Source organism: Lagenorhynchus albirostris, chromosome 19 (assembly GCF_949774975.1).
Source record: "Lagenorhynchus albirostris chromosome 19, mLagAlb1.1, whole genome shotgun sequence".
Taxonomy (NCBI): Eukaryota; Metazoa; Chordata; class Mammalia; order Artiodactyla; family Delphinidae; genus Lagenorhynchus; species Lagenorhynchus albirostris.
In genome coordinates, this window is record NC_083113.1 from 3,780,501 (window position 1) to 3,797,888 (window position 17,388).

General features: G+C 46.7%; 1 protein-coding gene across 12 annotated transcripts in view; it reads left to right on the forward strand.

Moving 5' to 3' along the window:
- The window catches only part of LOC132509284 (zinc finger protein 470), an 88,091-nt gene that overhangs the window by 21,674 nt on the left and 49,029 nt on the right, over positions 1–17,388 (forward strand). For 5 of the 12 annotated variants that reach the window (XM_060130120.1, XM_060130121.1, XM_060130119.1 and 2 more), the window contains exons 1-6: positions 2,059–2,388; positions 6,055–6,214; positions 7,766–7,858; positions 9,770–9,861; positions 14,991–15,117; positions 15,294–15,389. In XM_060130120.1, the coding sequence (XP_059986103.1) occupies positions 6,076–6,214; positions 7,766–7,858; positions 9,770–9,861; positions 14,991–15,117; positions 15,294–15,389 (547 nt within the window). In that variant the 5' untranslated portion in view covers positions 2,059–2,388; positions 6,055–6,075. Of the gene's footprint in view, positions 2,504–6,054; positions 6,215–7,765; positions 7,859–9,769; positions 9,862–12,339; positions 12,359–14,515; positions 14,590–14,990; positions 15,118–15,293; positions 15,390–17,388 lie in introns of those variants that run through there. The other 7 variants (XM_060130118.1, XM_060130124.1, XM_060130125.1 and 4 more) reach the window with 7 other exon arrangements.

The window sequence follows — 17,388 nt, forward strand, 5'->3', positions numbered from 1 at the left end:
TGATATCTGATATTTTTACCTTATTTCATTGATCCCCAAGGTTGAAACTGCACTAGCGTTTTGCTTTAGTTAGAAGCACTCCATGGCATGGCATCCAAGTCCCACATCGACTTGAGTCAACAGAAAGGAGACTGAGTACTCTTGAAAGATTGTAATCAGTCTCTGAACATTTCTACTGGAATTCCTGAATGACGTATTTGTGCAGAGTGAGGGCTCATGGGGGAATTCTTATGTAGTGTAGCTTGTAGCAGGTACAATGACCACAAACCCATATGGTTATTTTCCAAGGTCCTGGGTATGTAGCATTTATTAATGATACCTATGATATGATTAGACAACTGCCCAAAGTTTGTGCTTCCCTTTCTGTTGCCTGAAAGTCGATTCCGGAGTGTGACTGCCAAGGCACATCCTGCATTACTCAGCCACTATTGCTTCCAGTTCTGGCTGTGGTTTGAATAGGAAACGTGTGTCACTCTGGGCTCGGTTATTAAGAAAAGGATGTACCACCCAGCTGGAAGAAGAAGAATCTCAATTGTATGGAACGGCAAAACTGCAATATGGAAGAACTGTGGGCCGCTAAACCGCTATTTGGAGGAAAGCCATCAGTCACTCAGGAGCAACAGCAGTGGATTATTATGTGAGTGAAAAACAAACATATGTGCAGGTAATGACACGAGTTTTAATTGTGATAGCAGCTGCTGTAGTTCTATCAATGTGGTATCTTTGACTGCTGATAGAATCCCTTTTTTTTTTTTTTTTTTTGCGGTATGCGGGCCTCTCACTGTTGTGGCCTCTCCCGTTGCGGAGCACAGGCTCCGGACGTGCAGGCTCAGCGGCCATGGCTCACGGGCCCAGCCACTCCACGGCATGTGGGAACTTCCCGGACCAGGGCACGAACCCGCGTGCCCTGCATCGGCAGGCGGACTCTCAACCACTGCGCCACGAGGGAAGCCCAGAATCCCTATTTTAACTCACTGAATCACAGAGTAAGGGCTGTGATAGTATGTTCATTAGCTGTTGTGTAACAAACTATGCTAAAGCTTAGTGGCTTAAAACAAACATACATTTGTCATCTTACAGCTTCTTTGGGTAAGGAATCCAGGCATGGCTCAGCTGGGTGCCTCTGGCTCCTGGGGTCTCTCAACAAGACAGCAGTCATCTGAAGGCTTTATGGGAGGAGAATCATCTTCCAAACTCATTAAAACTGTTGGCTGGCCTCGGGTCCTTGCAGGCCTTTGGCCGGACACATCAATTCCTTTCCACATGGGCAGCTCACAACATGGCAGCTGGCTTCCTTGTAAGTGAGCAGGCAAGAGAAGGGTACCCAAGGTGGAAGCCAAAGCCTTTATGTAACCTAATATTACAAGTGGCATCCCCTCATCTTTGTACTTGGTTAATTAAAAGTGGGTCACTAGGTCCAGCTCACTTCCAAGGGGAGAGGATTACAAGAGGTTATGAATAGCAGGAGGCGGGGATCATTTGGGAGCCACTTTAATGGATGCCTACCATAGTCTGCCCTCCGGTCCCTGGTGACTCATTTCCCTTCGGCATACAAAACAGTCAGCGGCTTCCAAGGCCCCTCCCCAAATCGCATCTCATTATAGCATCAGCTCAAAGTCAAGAATCTTGTCATGTAAATTAAGTACAGATGCTGATGAGGCTCATAAGACGTCGTTTCTTAAATACAGTTCCTCTTGCTCTGTAGACCTTCGGAAATAAATTATCTGCCTCCCCTAGACCCCAGAGCGCGCGCACACACACACACACACACGCACACACACGCGCACACACACCCGCAAGTGCACAAAGCACCAGGCAAAATCCAAATCTCCGCTCTTCTATCCCGAAGGCTCCGCCCCTAGACCCGCCTCTCATAAGCTCCGCCCACTTCCCTGGCTTTTCCCCTTGCTCAAGGCGCCTGCGCGCTCCACGTTCTTGCGACCCCGCCCACCTTCGGCCGAGGCGCGGGTGAGCGGCTCCTCGGGTCTCGGCTCTCAGTGCCTGATAGCTGCTCCTGCGCACTCCGAGCCCGGCGACGGCTCCCAGAAGTCCCCGGGGCTCGGCTTCTTTCGTGGAGGCCGTGGGACCCAGAAGCTAAAAGGCTTCTAGGTAGCTCTGTTCCTGACCAGGAGGCACCAATAGGGGACAGAGGGCAGTGATCACCAGGCCGCGGGGAGGAACCCTGCCTAGCAGTGTAGTCCTCAGATTTCAGAAAGCCGCCGCCACCCCTGTCTGCACTACGTTTCCCAAGGGCCCTTGCGCTGAGAGGACGCGCCCACTTCCGACGAGACTTGAAACCCGGACGTGAGCGAGTCTGGCCGGTTCTGAGGAGAAAGTCTGAGTGGGGCGGCGGCAGCGGCTGAGCCGGGCACGGGGAGGCGCCGAGAGGTCAGCGTCCCGGTCTGCATGCTGGGGCGGCGAGGTCGTGAGCGTGCGCGCGTGATTTGGCGACTGTGACCGTCAGCGCGTGGTGTGTGTGTGTGTGACCGGGAGGAGGAGGCAGGTACGTGTGTGAATGGGGGGGGGAGAGTGTGTGCGGGTGTGAGATGTGACTGGTAGGGCGCAGAGGAGGCAAGTGTGTGACTGGGGCCCGTGTTTTTGCGCGTGTCTTTTGTGCACCTTGCACGTCCCCGCAGCATGTGAGCGACGGCGTGTATTGGGACGAATGAAGGATTTTACGTGGCTGAGAACTGGAAACGCCTCCGGAGAAGGCCACCCCCCGACACACACCCCAGCCCCCCACACACCCTGACTCCACCACCAAGAACCCAGTGTGGCCCAAAGCCCTGGAGTCCTGGGAAGGCACCTGGTTGGGCCGGTGGAGCTTGTTAAGGTCGGATTTTAACAAACGGCACCGCGAAACAGAGGAAAGCTTCAAGTGAGCTTTATCAGGGAGCGCTCCCGGGCGAGGTTCATTGGTCCGAGAGAAAGGGGCCAGAGAAGTCGCACCCGGGCGAGGATTGGGCAAGAGTTTATAGGGGAAGAAGGGAAAGGGGTGTGGTGAATCTGGGAGGGCGCAGGGTATTCCTTATTTGGTGGTCTTTTCGGGTATCCTGGGGGACCGTTAGTCCCGCCCCTCGAAAGGCGGGAAGGCTGGGCTGGGTTCAAAGTCCCCAGGTTAGTTCCTGGAACTGGGTGGTCCAGAATGTCTCCAGGGCAGTTTCTGGAACTGGGTGGTCCGGAGAATTTCGGTCTGATGCAACCTGTGAATCTGATTGTGTTCCCCTGCCTTGGGCCAGTTGGCCTTACATCCCGACATCTTTGGTGTAATGGGGCGGCGTTCTGATTTCTGACTACTTCATGCTGAATGGGGGCGTCGAAAGGGGAGTCGGGCGACCAGAGGTCCGAGGCTTAGGGGGGTTCTGTAGGAAGCAAAGTGTAAGGACCGAGGAGCATTTGGGTTGTGGCCACCCGAGAGACTTCCTCCATGCGCCTGCGAAGGAACCTAAGAAAACGGAGCAAACGTGAGCAAGATACAGATGAGAATTAAGGGGCCTAAGACTGGTGTTAGCCAGGTATAGAGGGTGGATCGCCACCAATCGGGAATTGGGGAGGTGGACTGTTGGTGTTTGCGTTGGAGTTCTTCTCTTAAGCGATGGAGGGCTTTTACGTTGTCTTCGACGAGTCCTGTTTCATTGATGTAATAGCAGCATTCCTCCTGTAGGAAGAGGCAGGTACCTCCTTTGTCGGCTGTCAGGAGATCCAGGGCTCGTCGATTTTGGAGGGCACCTCGGGCTACTGAGGTGATCTGGTGCTGGAGGGAGGTGATGGAGGCGGCAGAAGCCTCGATGGCTAGCTGGAGTTTTTGTTCTAGGTCACGGGATGTTGAGACACTGTGTGTTGGGGGAGGGCTCCTCCCCCGATGCCCGCAGCAACGAGAGAGGAGGCGAGGGAAATGCCTGCGACCATAGGGAGAAAGATGGCCCTTTGGCCCTTAGAGAGGTCGAGGGCCCGCATGAGTGCTATCAGTTCAGCCCTTTGAGAGGTTGTCCCTTCTGGGAGGCGGTTGGCCTCGATAATGGTTGAGATGGTTACTACCGCGTAGGCCGCCCGTCGGCATCCGTCAGGACTGAGTATCGAACTACTGTCCACAAAGAGAGTGCGGTCCAGATTTGAAAGAGGGGTGTCAAAGAGTCCCTCTCTTGGTGGTTTGAAGGGTTCTATGACATGAGGGCAGGAATGGGATGGAAAACCCCCGGTGCCAGAGATAGGCACGAGGGAAGCCGGGTTCAGGTGAGGGGAGAAATCAAGAGAAATAGCTGGGTTTTCAATGAATAGAAGGTGGAACTCCTGGATGCGGGAGGGGCCCAGGAGGGAGAGAGACTTGTGGCCTAGGAGGTCGACCAGCCGGTGGGAGGAAAACACGGTTAGTGGGTGGGCCAGAGCCAGTTTGAGTGTTTGTTTGGTCACTTCGGCTGCCGCTGCTAGAGCCCGAAGGCATGGTTGCCATCCCCGAATGATTGGGTCCAGCTGTTTGGAGAGGTAAGCCACGGGGCGGTAGGAAGGCCCTACAGGCTGGGCAAGGAGTCCAGTGGCTATTCCAGCCCGTTCATCCACAAAAAGGTGAAAAGGTCGGTTTGGGTTGGGCAGAGAAATGGGAGGAGAAGATATCAGAGCGTTACGGAGGGTGAGAAAGGCCTGTCAAAAGGCAGAAGGAGAGGTGAGGGGTCCTTGAGGGGTTTCTTTAGCGGCTAGATATAAGGGTTTAGCGAGGAGAGCAAAGTTAGGGATCCAGACTACTGGGTGGAGAGGAATTATGGCCTCATTGATTAGTCGGAGGTCCTGGACCAGGCGATAATCCCCAGAGGCCTTGCGGACAGGCAGGATGGAGGTGTTGCAGGGAGAGTCCGTGGGGATGAGGAGTCTGGTTTAGGAGTCTGGTGATAATAGGTTGTAGGCCCCTAAGGTGAGTCTCAGAGATGGGAAATTGGGGCATTGATGGAAATTTGGAGGGGTCCTTTAGGTGGATGAGAACGGGGGAATGGTGTGTTGCTATTATGGGCTTAGAAGTATCCCAGACTTGGGGATTGATTGGGTTCGGTGTGATTGGAAGAGGGGGATAGGAGGGGGAGGGTTCTAGAGACAGACCGAGAAGAAGAAGCAGGAGTTGGGAGGAGGGGACCTTAGGGTCAAGTCTAACCAGCTGGAGGGAGGCCCCTAAGTGGAAAAGGACATCTCGGCCTAGCAAGGGAACTGGGCAGGATGGTATGACTAAGAAGGAATGAGTAAAAGGGAGTCCTTCGATATGACATGGGAGTGGACCGGTCTGGAGTGGGAAGGATGGTTTGCCATCAATACCCATGACCGAGATCTGGGAAGGAGAAACTGGCCCGGAATAAGTAGGCAGGACCGAATAGGTAGCCTCCGTGTCCACCACAAATGAGATGGACGTACCCGCTACCTGTAGCGTTACCCTGGGCTCGGCGAGGGTGATGGGGGGTCTTCGAGTCCAGGCGCCGTCAGTCGTCAGCCAATCCCAGCAGTTCGAGTGGTAATGCCGTTGGGTCGGCCTGCCCCCCGCGTGGAGACGCTGAGGGAGGGCCAGTCGTAGGGCAGTCACTCTTCCAGTGGCCCGTTAGCCCGCAGCTGGGACAGGACTTAGAAGGAGGTCGGGGATTGGGACATTGGCGAGCCCAGTGGCCTTCTTTTCCGCATTTGAAGCAGGGCCCTGGCGGGGTTGCCTTTTGCGGACCCCGTGGATACTGTGATCCATGGGAGATGGCCGGCCTTTAGGGCGGCTACAAGAGCTTGGGTTTGGAGGGCCACCTTCTGGTGCATCCGAGCCTGTCGGCTGGATTCTGCCAAATCCTCACGGCCATTATAGACTTTAAAGGCCATCTTTACCAGATCTCGAATAGGGGTTTGAGGGCCGTCTTCTGCCCGTTTTAATTTCTTTTGGCTGTCTGGGGCTGATTGGGTGATGAAATGGGTGGCCAGGACCGCTGCCCCTGCCGGGGTGTCGGGATCCAGCCGGGTGTAGAGAGTTAAGGCCTCTGTAAGGCGATTGAGAAAGATAGCTGGATTTTCGTTAGGTTCTTGGGTTATCTCTTTTAGTTTTTCAAAATTGACTACCTTATGAGCGGCAGCCTGCATGCCAGCCAGGAGGCATTGGATCATGAGGTCGCATTTACGGTGGCCATCTTGGCCATCCTGAGAAGTCCAGCCTGGATCCGTGCCAGGTACGGCAGTCGCTCCGACAGGCATGGAGTTGTCGGTAAGGTGAACCTGATCTGCATGGTTTCGGGCAGCAGTTTGAATTCTTTCCCTCTCGTCAGGGGTCAGAGTAGAAGATAGGACCACAAAGATATCGTGCCAGGTTAGATTGTAAGCTTGAGAGAGGTAGCTAAATTCTTTGATGTAGCGGGAAGAGTCGGCAGAAAAGGAGCCTAATCGCTTTTCTATTTGAGAGAGATCTTGGAGAGAAAAGGGAACATGAACTCTAACTAATCCTTCCGGTCCTGCTACCTCCCTCGGAGGGCAGAGGAGATTTGAATCTTGGGAGTCTTGAGAGCGTGTATGTGTACTAATTGGCGAAGCAAGGGGCGTGGGAGGAGAAACCATCGAGGGAGGCGGGGGAACGGTTGGAGGGGATGGAGCGGGTTCGGGAGGAGGAGGGACCGCCTCAGGGTAGGGTGGAGGTTGGAGAGGAGCTCTGGAGGGGGGAGAGGCGAGAGATTCGGGTGGGTCGGCTAGTGGAGAGGGGTCATCGTCAAAGGAAATTAAGGGCTTGGATGTAGGAGATGTCTGTTTGGCAAGAAGGATCTGGGAAGTGGAACAATCGATGCAGAGGGAAAGGCGGGAGCGCAAATACAAGAAGGCCTGAACATAGGGGACCTCGGACCATTTGCCCGTCCTGCGGCAGTAATTATCTAGATCACGGAGGATGTTAAAATCGAAAGTCCCTTCAGGATTGATTGTCTAGAGGATATTGTGGCCAGGCCACAGTGGAATAGAAAATAAGTTGTCGGCGACGGAGATCTTGGGAGAAGCCGAGGGCTGCAAAATTGGCTAGGAGACACCCCAGGGGCGTCTTAGAATCTGGTTTCGATTGTGAGGTTCCCATGACCCCCAGTCTGTCCCTGAGTGAATGGAGAGGGAGAGAGGCGTCCCTGGTCTCAGTCGCCAATTCACGGCAGGTCGGAGGGCGGTCAGGCAATTGGGACGTCTCCACAGTTGCCTGAGGCCCGGAGAGAGAACGGAGGAGTCCCTGACGCGGCTGCGGTTAAGGACAGGGAGTCCGGTGGGCAGGGACTCTGAGGGTCGGAGGGAACAAGGGAGGGGGACTTACCCCGTTTTCTGCCGGATCGGGTGGATGAGTAGAGGTTCCCTGGTTGTCTCCTGGGGGAGGGGAGGAGCGGTCCGCGCGGTAACCCGGGTTTCGGCACCAAATGTAAGGTCGGATCTTAACAAACGGCACCGCGAAACAGAGGAAAGCTTCAAGTGAGCTTTATCAGGGAGCGCTCCCGGGCGCGAGGTTCACTGGTCCGAGAGAAAGGGGCCAGAGAAGTCGCACCCAGGCGAGGGTCGGGCAAGAGTTTATAGGGGAAGAAGGGAAAGGGGTGTGGTGAATCTGGGAGGGCGCAGGGTATTCCTTATTTGGTGGTCTTTTCGGGTATCCTGGGGGACAGTTAGTCCCACCCCTCGAAAGGCGGGAAGGCTGGACTGGGTTCAAAGTCCCCAGGGCAGTTTCTGGAACTGGGTAGTCCGGAGAATTTCGGTCTGATGCAACCTGTGAATCTGATTGTGTTCTCCTGCCTCGGGCCAGTTGGCCTTACAGGGCTGAAGCATTTCTTGCCTGCCCCACCTGGATGGTGTGGAAGTCGGGACACTACACACGTCCACGGGACTAAGTATGGAGGTAAGAGTGGCAGACGGCCTTGGTACCGCTGCAAGAGTGAAAATTAAGGTTTGGGGGTGCTCTTCCTGGGCCCAAGTGCTGGAGGAAGATGTCCCTGGCCTCAGAGTCTGGTGGACCCAGAAGTCCAAAGATTTGGACGGTCATCTCGGGCCAGATGTGGAGCTGAATTCAAGGAGGGTTCTTGACTTGCCCAGAGTCTCCTAACCAGACACTCCCCTTCCAGGTCTGTCTGCGTATCTCCAAGGAGCCAGGGGAGAGAGCATTCCCCATTAGAACATTACCTCTGAGTGCTGTGCTGCTGTTCAAGGAGGACCTCAGTATTTAATATTTTTATTTTTTAACCTGTTAGAGTCCTGTCCTACATTATCACTGTGGGATGAGACTTGGGAGGAAGGCGAGATTCACAGCTTCGTCTGGAAGTGCTGAGGGATCCCAGCCTTTCCATGGCTTAGTCACCTTTTAGTAGATGAACAAAAATACTCCCCCATTTCTATCTCACACTTCTCTGTCTCCCGCTACCCCCGCCCCCAGCCAGAGTGAGTAAAGAGAGAGAGAGAAGGGAAAGAAGCACTGCTCATAGCCCTATTGTTCTTTGCTTGTTTTACTGCACGCAGTAACAATAGGTAATGTTTACTGAGTGCTTACTGTGGCCCAGACACAGTTCTAAGACCTTTTGGGTATGTTAACACCAAACCTCACAACATTATGAGGTGGAAACTATCTTATCTCCTTTTTATAGATGAGGACACTGACGCATAGAGAGGACAAATAATCACTAGTAAGTGGAGGAGCCAGGATTCACATCCAGGACAGGCTGACTCCAGAGTCCCCCTCTGTACTGGCCCTCATGTAATCCCCTTGAATTGGGTATTCTTAACCACTTTTGACAGTTTAAGAAGCTGACCCTAAGAGTTCAGATCCCAAGACCTCCACTGCGCAAGTTTTTTTTTCTTAAACTTTCTGACCCAGTTTCTGTTATGTAAAATGAAGGTGATATTCTATACCTCATAGGACTGTTATAAGGATTAAGTGAGCTCATACCTGTAAAGCACTTTGTGTAGTCCCTGTCACATAGTAACTAGTGCTCCGTAAGTGTTCATTCTTATATTCATCATTATAATAATGCTTTGAAAAAGCAGTGGAGTTTAGTGGAAAGAAACCAGAATTAAGTCAGATATTTTTATTCTCTTCCTGATTGAAGAAACTTGGCTGGAGGGCTGGGGGTGGGGTGAGGTGGCAAGGGACTTCAGAGCTATAGTTTGCTAGAAAAGGAGAGCCTGGGTCTCCTGACGGTTTTTTGGTCCAGCTATCCGTAAGCCACATGGACTCTGTTGTAACAAAGGTAATACCTCTTTCTGGGGAAGATGGCTTTTTTCAAATCTGATAGACTCTTTATAAGTCCTGAGTAGTTAGTTGCACATGAGGTGTTTTTCTGTTATATTCTGGTGTCTGCTTGAGCATATAACTTGGCTGGTAGAGTCACGCAGACAGGTTGATGACTGGGCTCCATTGTTTACAAGCTGTGTGACTTGTGCAAAAGACTTCACTTCCCAGAGCTTTCACGTGTGAAACAGTGACAGTATTCCCTATTTTCACTGAAGGTCGTGAAGGGCACATCAGAGTATGAATATATGCAGCACTCCTAATACATCTCTGTTGTTAATGAATGGGTGGCTTTGAGCAAGAGAGAGATTGTCCTCGGCCTGAAAATCCAGAGCAGAGCAGAACCCCAGCTGTAAATTATTGGTTTCCCAGGGAGTGCCTGGATTGTGAGAGGAGGGTGGAGTAGGAATAGGGGAGTGAGAACAGAGGGATCTGAAGGGAAAAGTTTCTAGGTTGTGATTATTCGAGCTACTCACCGTTCCTAGAGTCTCTCACTAGTCTCTCACCGTTCCTTTCTCTTCCTCCCAGCTGTGCCCTCTCAGGATGAAGCCCTTCTCCACATGAGGAGCCAGGAAAAGGAGAAGGTGATGGGAATTGAACTTCTTAAAGCCATGTCCCTGGTTAGTATTCCCTTGCTTTTCAGGACTTGGTAATGTTTGTTTCCTTCTGAAAATTGTCCCACTTTGGGGCCTGGCTCCTATTTCCTCTCTTTCTGACGAGTATTGGGGCTATAGGTAGCTTCAAACAGCCCAATACACTCTTACAGAGCTTCCTCTTTTTCCTATTCAATGTTTATTCTTCACTCAAGAAATGACCCACTGTGAGCCCTTCCCTTGTACTCTTTTTTTTCATAAGTATCTGACAATACAGAAATATAGTCCTTAGAGGAGATTTGAGAGCCACGATCTGCCTAGTTCCTAAATCCCCATCCTTGCTCTCAGAGAGCTTACTATCTGTTGGAGAAATGAAAAGGTAGCAAACATTTATTTTTACAGTGTGATCAGTGCTGCAGGTAGAGAGTGGACTTCCTGTGGAGTGGAGGGGAAGGGCCATTAATAGCCCAATGAGTGCCTTTGGGTGAATTACAAAAAGGTGCCCCTTCATCTGTACTGATGAAGCTCTGTGATAGGCCACAATCTGGCAGAAGGAAACCTGCTTATTTTAGCTACTTTTTGCCACCTTCGTGAGAAATCCTGCACAATGTTACTCGCTGTTGGGAGGGCTTGAGTCACAGAGGAAGGGATTTCTGAGTTGCATATTGAAGGAAGTGGAGGAGATCTGCAGGCGCAGGTGAGATGGGTGACATTTTCACCAGAGTAAACAAAGATTTCCCCTCCCTACTTGACTGGAGCCATAGTGTCTTAAAATGCCAGGGAATGTACTACATCCTTTTTTCTTTCTAGGATGAATACCATAATCTATTTAATCAGCCCTTTGTCGTTCCATAGGTAAATTGTTGCCAATATTTTACTATTTAATAGAGAGCGTTGCAGTTATCATCCTTGTATTTGAATTTTTGCCCTCATCTCTGATTTCTTTGGACTAAATTCCTAATTTTTCATTTCTTGCAGATTAGAGTTTCTCACACTTACTCTACTCCAGAATGTTGTTTTTTTTTTTTTTTTTGCGGTACGCAGGCCTCTCACTGTTGTGACCTCTCCCGCTGCGGAGCACAGGCTCCGGACGCGCAGGCTCAGCGGCCATGGCTCACGGGCCCAGCCGCTCCGCGGCATGTGGGATCTTCCCGGACCGGGGCACGAACCCATGTCCCCTGCTTCGGCAGGCGGACTCTCAACCACTGCGCCACCAGGGAAGCCACAGAATGTTTTTAATATTAATATCTTATTGACCAATAATAGAACCTTAAGAACTATAATTCATATTCTGATTAAACTGCTGAACAAGTGTCACCAGCAAATTAATTATTATAAAACTATAAAAATTGGTACATAAATTTTAAAATCTAATCAAATGAAAACAACTTATAATATTAAAATTGTTTTATTTTACATCAAAGACACAATAAGCAACTTAAAGCAAAATACCTTCTTTAAAAAAAAAACAGATTTAATGCCACAACATGTACTACCAATGAACCTTGTTTCTTAGAGCATATATACATTTTAAACAAAAGCATTATGGTTATTGGTCAGAAGAATATATTTTAAGAGTGCCAGAGTACGGTATAAAGGTTAGTAACAAGGACTCTGCAACCAAACTGCCTGGGTACAAATTCTAGCTCCACCATATACTAGATATATCACCTTAATTTCAGTTCCCTCAACTGTGAAATGGGAAAAATAATAGTACCAAATTTATAGGACTGTTGTGAGTATTAATGAGTCAATATATTTTAAGTGTTTAGAAAAATACTTGGCACATAATAAGCACTAGCTATATGTGCTACTGAAGAACTACAATATGATGTTTAATGCACAAGAAGCACTGAATATCTGGAATGTTTATATTTCCAATGGAATATTAGTTTTTTTGTGTTTTTTTTTTTTTTTTTTTTTTTTTTTTTTGCAGTACGCAGGCCTCTCACTGTTGCGGAGCACAGGCTCCGGATGTGCAGGCTCAGCGGCCATGGCTCACGGGCCTAACTGCTCTGTGGCATGTGGGATCTTCCTGAACTGGGACACGAACCCGTATCCCATGCATAAGCAGGTGGACTCTCAACCACTGCACCACCAGGGAAGCCTTGGAATATTAGTTTTAAAAATAACAACATTTTGCACTGAATTTGGGAGAGTCCTGGTTCTGGGTAATGGACTAAGCACGCTCCACCTGTCTTTCCCACTGAAAGCTGGGATGCATGCATGCATGAAGCATGCATGCTCCAGAATGCATGAAGAAGCAATTTGAAGTCTCTAAAAAGTACATAGGCAGATTGGGAAAGAAGCCCAAAACGCCACCAGACCTGCAGTGTGATTACCTTTTTTTTTTCCTTCCAGTATCTCTTTAACATGGATTCAACAAGCACAGAACTCAGAAGTAGGCATTGGCGTGGATAGAAAGAACTGCAGGAGAAACTTTCTAGTTTAGACTCAAGAAGTGGGAAAGGGATCTAATGCTCAGAATGAGGGGGAGGGGAGCAGAAATCTCCCTTTTAAAGTGGTAAGTGCACAATGGAATGGAATAAATAAGGCCCAGTTATCTGGCCAGAGAACGAAAAAGAGGAGCCCCCTGGGAAACAAAGTACTGGAGAGATCCCAGAGAGTGAGGAAGTCACCCACATCAAGTTGTTTATGATCTCCTAAGCAGCTCACTCTGAGCTGCTCGTGTATGTATCTGACCCTGAAGAGCATACCATAGTCTATGAGAATGAACTAAGGTCTCAGGCTGGCCTTAGACCAGGCTGGCCACTTACTGGTAAGTAGGACAAAGGTGAATATCACTGCACAGGGTTGAAAATGGAACTGCTGTTGAAACCACCACCCACAGAAGGCTGGTTAGAACTTGCAGCCTGAAGAAAATATCAGCCAGCATTCTCCATAGAGAATTTAAACAAGACGTAGAGTCTCATAATATCCAGAATGTCAGAAATATAATCCAAAATTATTCAGCTAATGAAAAACTAGGAAAATTTCAATTCATAGGAGAAAAGGCCACCACCGGATACTAACGTTGATGTGACACCAATGTTGGAATTATCTGATAAAGACTTTAAAGCAGCTGTTATAAAAGTGCTCCAACAAGTAAGGTTGAACATTCTTGAAACTAGTGGAAAGATAGTCTCAGCAAAGAAATAGAAAATATGAACAAGAAATGAAAAATGTAGTAACCAAAATAAGGTCACTGGATGGACTAGTGGCACAATGGAGATGACAGAGGAGAGAGTTAGTGAACTTGAGGATAAACAGACACTATCTAATCTGAATAACAGCGAGAAAAAAGATTGAACAAAGCCTCAGGGTCCTATAAGACAATACCAAAATGTTTAACATTTCTATCATTGAATCCCCCCAAAAAGAGGAGAAAAGGAAGTGTAGAAAAAATATTTGAAGACATAATGGCTGAAAAATTACCAACTTCAGTGAAAGACATAAACATGTGGGTCTATAAAGCTCATCAAACTCCAATGTGATGAACCCAGAGAAATCCCTACCCAGAAATGTCATAATCAGACTGCTGAAACTGAAGACAAGGGGAAAAAACTTCCAAAGCAGCCAGAGAAAAACAGTGCTTAACATGCAGGACAACAGTGATTTGGATAACTGTGGATTTCTCATCAGAAACCATGGAAGTCAGAAGTCAGAAAAGTAGAACAACTTTTAAAGTGCTCGAAGAAAAGAACTGTCAACCCAGAATTCTGTGTCCAGTAAAAAAGCCTTCAAGAAGGTGAAATAGTTTCTCTTGTGAATGAACACTAAGAAAATTCATAGATTTTTAAAAGAATTACAAAAGGAAGTTTTTCCAGTAGAAATTATATCAGAAGGGAATTTGGAACATTAGGAATGAAGGAAGTGCAACAAAAATGGTGAATATTTATATGTAAATGCAATAGACTGTTCTTTAGAAGTATTTAAAGTATCTTCAACAGTTGAAACCAAAACTAATAGCTTAGGTTTGCTGAGCCGGACAGGATTTGAACATAGGTTATCTGGCTTCAGAGACCATGTTCTTAACTACTATAGCTTACTGAAATTAGTAAAATAAAATATAGGTAAAACGTTTATTGAAATACTAAACCAAATGTATCACCTCTTCCTGGCCTCCTGCTCTTCTTTCTTTCCCATCTCTCCTTCATAATTATCATAGGTAAAAATTCTTGAGTACTTAGCCAGGTAGTGTGCCTGTTACTTCATTTAATTCTTACAGTGCTACCATGAAGTAGGTACTAAAATTATTACCACTTTTTTAGGAGGGAAATCTTGAAGCACACAGAAGTTAATTGACTTGGCAAAGATCACCCAGCTAGTAAGTGACAGAGTCTGAATTCTTTGGAATAATAATAATCTAACCTTTTTCTCTGGTTTTATTTAAAACTCATTCTTAGATGTTGGTATAAGTGAAATCACAAAAAAAAAAAGAAAGAGGAAGAAATGAAAAATCTGCCATCAACCATAGAACTGGCCTCACTTCATGGTTGGCTAGAAATTCAGCCCATGTAACAAAACACAGGTTACCTGTCATGTGCCTACCTCATATCATCTCTTGATACTTCTCAGCAGATTATCAAAAAATAACTTGCCAAATGAGTTTTCTCCTAATCTGTTTGTTTTTCAAAACAAAATAATAGTGCTGGGCATTTTTTTCTTTCATTCTTTTTAGGCATACCTCTTAATATCTTGAGAACACTAAGATTTCTTAGAGTATGTTGTGGAGATTGAAGTCATACTCATCAGGTCAGCATCATTCCTTGAAACTTTCTATTGCAGTCCCAGAGCTCTTTAGTTTTTCCATGTAGAAAGTGAGCTAACTCCTAACATAGATAAAATAATTTAGTGCTTGATGATATTGTGTTTTGAATGCAATCAACACTTTTTTATTTGAGAATGTCTTCTCACACCATAAAATGCTTCAAGAACAGAGAGTTATCGCTCATACTTTTTCTTTTAATATATATAAATATAGGCAGAAAAGTGTTTCAGTAAATAACTACATGACCTTGATCATTTAGATTCTCCCAGGGCAGTTACTCACAATTTCTTTTTCCCAAATGTGAACAGCGTAACTCTTTACCCTAAGGCCAGCTAAGTCAGGGCATGAACACTGATTGAGCAAGATTATATTTGTGTCGTTTCAGGATTCAGTGTCTTTCACGGATATAGCCATAGACTTCTCCAAAGATGAGTGGGAATGGCTGAATCTTGGTCAAAGGACTTTGTATAAGAAGGTGATGTTAGAGAACTATAGGAACCTGGCTTCATTGGGTAAGAGTATATTCCTCCCTCCACCTCCCCCTAGGAGTCTTTCCACTTCAGTAGCCTTTCATGACTTTATCAGCATTTTCCTACAATGTTTCTCTTCTCTCAGTACCATTTAGACTGTGTCATAGCTCTGGAATATTCACAGCATAGCTGATTTTCTTATTTCCTCTTATATGCAGGTCTTTGCATTTCTAAACCAGATGTGATCTCCTTATTGGAGCAGGATAAAGAGCCCTGGATGTTGAAAGGAGAGATAACAAGAGGGCTGCCCCCAGGTAAATGCAGGATAACTAGAGCTGGGAAAACTATCCTAAAGGTGTTTCTTCCCTCTAATATTTGCTGGAAAATACCTCTCAAAGTCCTTCCCAAATTGAAATTTCTTGTTCTAACACTATGTTTTTTAAAGATTTTATTTATCATTTATTTATTTACTGTGTTTATTTTTTGGCTGCATCAGGTCTTAGTTGCAGCATGCAGGATCTTTGTTGAGGCATGCAGGATATTTCCTTGTGGCTCGCGGGCTTCTCTAGTTGTGACATGCAGGCTTTCTCTCTCTAGTTGTGGCGCGCAGGCTCCAGGGCACGTGGGCTCTGCAGTTTGCAGCACGCAGGCTCTTCTAGCACGTGGGATCTTTGTTGAGGCATGCAGGATCTTTTGTTGTGGCATGCGGGCTTCTCTCTAGTTGTGGTGTGTGGGTTTTCTCTCTCTAGTTGTGGTGCGCAGGCTCCAGGGTGCGTGGCCTCCGTAGTTGTGGCGCGCAGCCTCCAGAGCACGTGGGCTCTGTAGTTTGTGGCACACAGGCTCTCTAGTTGAGGTGCCTGAGCTCAGTAGTTGTGGCATGTGGGCTTCATTGCCCTGTGGCGTGTGGGATCTTAGTTCCCTGACCAGGGATCGAACCCGCATCCCCTGCGTTGTAAGGCGGATTCTTTAACACTGGAGCATGAGGGAAGTCCCTCTAACACTATTTTTTAAGTGGATCTTTTCTTCCCCACTGGTATGACATACCACCTTTACCTTTAGTGATTTCCTATAAATACAACAGTCTGTTTCTGAACTCTGTTATGTTCCATTGCTGTTTACCTAGTTCTGCTCAAGCACTGTATTGTTGTAATCATCCCTGACTTTCAGCATTTCTGAGTTCTTTAAACAGATTGGTGTTTAGTTTTTCAAACTTGTTTAAATATTTTCCTGTCTTTAAGATGTGACTTACCAAATTAACAAGTATTATAGCTATGTTCTCTCTGCTTTTAATTATTTTTCTCTTTGGTGTTTGTTTTTTATTGTTTCCTTTTGTTTTGTTGTTTATGTCTTTTTTCCCCCTTCAATTGGAAAGGTTTTAGTTCTACAACTGTTAACTTTATGACTTCATCTATTTTTAAATTTGTATTTTAAAATTCATCCCCTTGAGATTCAAAACATTGTCTTTTGATACCGATATGAAAGATGAAGAAATTAGCCCACTAATGTTACCTCCTCTCTCTTTGTCCATCATCTTCCCACTTTTACTCTACCTATTGGGATTTTTGACTCAGGTTATTTTCTTCAGTTTATTAATTTTTTTCCCTGTCGTGCTTGAAAGCTGTTTTTCTGGTTTAGAAAGCCAGATAATAGCCTATAGACATATATTGCAGGGAAATGAGCTTCAAGTGAGGAGGTTAGTTTATTCTGCGGGCTGTAGTGTGGCCTTTTCCTGCTTTCAGTTCTCAAAGTTTTAAGAAGTGGACGTTGGTAGGTCACTTATAGCCCTAATGGTGTACATTAATAAATAATTTTAAAAAATAAATTAAGCATCCAATTCAAGATATTAGAAAAAGAACAAAATGAATCTCAAGGAGACTGAAATAAGTTATATATAGTGATTTATACTGCTAGAGATAAAAGTAGGAATAAATGAATCAGAAAACAGTAGATCTAATGAAAATAAATCCAACATAGGCTTCTTTAGAAAACCAATAAAATATATAAACTATCCAGACAAATGAAAGAAAATACAAGAAAAGAAATAATGGTAAATGACCACTGACACCTAAGTACATAAGAGAATCATACGGATCTATTTTTGGAATGCAAGTCTGTAAATAATTTGAAAACCTGGATGAAATGGATGATACTTTACGAAAATATAATAACCACAATTGACATCAGAGATAGAAAATTTAAACAGACTGGTTACCATTGAAGAAATGTTGAAAATCATCTAAGAACTGCCTCCCCCAAGAAAATAAGCCACAACCCCAAATAGTTTTACAAATAAATTCTATAAAGCCTGTAAGG